This window comes from Diadema antillarum, unplaced genomic scaffold (genome assembly GCF_040938485.1).
Source record: "Diadema antillarum isolate AM-2024a unplaced genomic scaffold, OU_Dant_1.0 seq00000266_RagTag, whole genome shotgun sequence".
Taxonomy (NCBI): Eukaryota; Metazoa; Echinodermata; class Echinoidea; order Diadematoida; family Diadematidae; genus Diadema; species Diadema antillarum.
Genome location: NW_027271303.1, coordinates 1,882,371 through 1,884,229, shown reverse-complemented (window position 1 = coordinate 1,884,229; position 1,859 = coordinate 1,882,371). Strand labels below are relative to the sequence as shown.

Below are 1,859 nucleotides of genomic sequence, written 5' to 3'. Positions count from 1 at the left end.
GGGTGGTTCTAACTCTTGTTCCCCTAGGTTGCTGTTGGCAGAGTCTGCCTGGGTCTTCTGCTCGTAGAGCTCCTTGCAGTACTAGGCCCATCTGTTCTTTATGTCTGTGCTCTCTGTTAAGGTGGTACCATTTCTGTCATTGATGACATCTGACCTTGCTGATGGTTTTTGAGTGATTTCTTTGACCAGAGCATACACCCTCTTAGAATCACTCCCTGCTCTTTCTATCTCCTCACATTTTCTCTCAACGAAGGCACGTTGATCAGCTCTAACTGCTTTTGACACTTCTTTGTGTTGTCTTCGCCACTCAGCCATATCCCCTCTCTTCCTCGCATCCTGTCTCTTGTCAGCAAGTCAGTTCTAATGTTGTTCTGGATAACCATGGTTGCTTCTTCTTCTTCTTCTTTGGGATGATCTCCTTAACTGTGCTTAACACTGCTTCTTTCATTCCTTCCCACAGTTCATTGGGAGACAGCTCTTCATCATCAATCTGAAGAAGTGCCTGAAATCTATTGCTCACACTGACAGTGTACTGTTCCGGTATGTTGTCTACATCAAACCTTAATGGTGGTGTCTCTTTCTTCTTTACTTTGAGCTTTAGTTTCAGCTGTGCAACCAGAAGCTGATGGTCACTCCCACAGTCTGCACCTGGTCTTGTCCGAACACTGAGCAGTGAAGAGCGCCATCTTCTTTTAACGAGAATATAGTCAATCCGGTTTCTTACATTGTCCCCGGGGCTCTTCCATGTCCATAGTCTTCGGGGGTGCTGCTGGAAGAAAGTGTTTCCAACAATCAGGTCATTAGCTTGGCAGAAATCTTCCAAACTATCTCCACGTTCATTTCTTTCTCCCAATCCATATTTTCCGACGATCTTAGACTTGGTCACTGATTTGCCAATTTTTGCATTCCAGTCTCCCATTATCACAAGAACATCTTGTTCGGAATCTTGTCAAGAGTATCTTGGAGCTGATCATAAGTCTTCCATGGCTTCATCAGATGCAGTAGATGTTGGCGCATAGACCTGGATGACGGAGATGTTAAATGGGTGACCTTCCAGTCTGAGAGTAATAATTCTTTTGCTTATTGGGCTGAAACCCAAGAAAGACTTAGCCGAGTTTTTGTCCAGGATGAAGCCTACTCCGTGTTCCCTCTTTCCGCCGTCTTTGCCTGAATACACAACTGCGTAGCCATCTTCGGTAGTGAAACGACCTTGGTTGAGCCACCAAGTCTCTGAAATACCAAGCACACTGATATTTTGTTCTCCCATTCGGGTTATGATGATCTCCATCTTGTCAGCATTCATTCCTTGAACATTCCATGTCCCTATAATTCTAGGTTTTCTCAGGTTTGTGCTGCTCCTTTCATGCACAGGATTATCGGCAGTATATTCTGCGTCCTTACAGCTGAGCCTAGTCGGTGCAACACGCTCCTCTTCCCCAGTAGCCATTGACGCATCATCTGGCCTGCGGGTCCCACCATCAGATGCCGGTTTTCCACAATGTTTACGAACTCTCATAAGAACTATCGTGGCCAAGAAAATGCAGTGGGTGGCCGGGTCCTTCTGCATTGCTGGATGGCCATCGTTGACTCTCCAGAGTCGATGCCCTTAAGATAGATCTTGTTTTAGTTCCACCAGGGTGTCCACCCACCCTCCTCACCATTCTCCAGTTGGAGACTGGTGGGTTTGCCGGTTTAGTCGCCGACAATCCGACCCTGAAACAGGTTGTACTGGGCTACAGGGTACCAGTAGCAGATCATCCTGACCTGACATGAAGATACCTTGAACAATATCCAAGATACAGAGAAAAAAAGTAAAATTTTAACATTTTCACTTGACCTTTTCACATTTGACCTTAACC

The 1,859-nt window shown here is 45.8% G+C and overlaps 1 protein-coding gene across 1 annotated transcript; it reads right to left on the bottom strand.

The window, feature by feature from the left end:
* Window positions 1-970: 970 nt before the first annotated feature.
* On the bottom strand, window positions 971-1,567 carry LOC139729881 (craniofacial development protein 2-like). Its single transcript, XM_071640805.1, has one exon. It carries the CDS (start codon window positions 1,565-1,567, stop codon window positions 971-973), a length of 597 nt encoding a protein of 198 aa, XP_071496906.1.
* Between the last annotated feature and the right edge of the window lie 292 nt (window positions 1,568-1,859).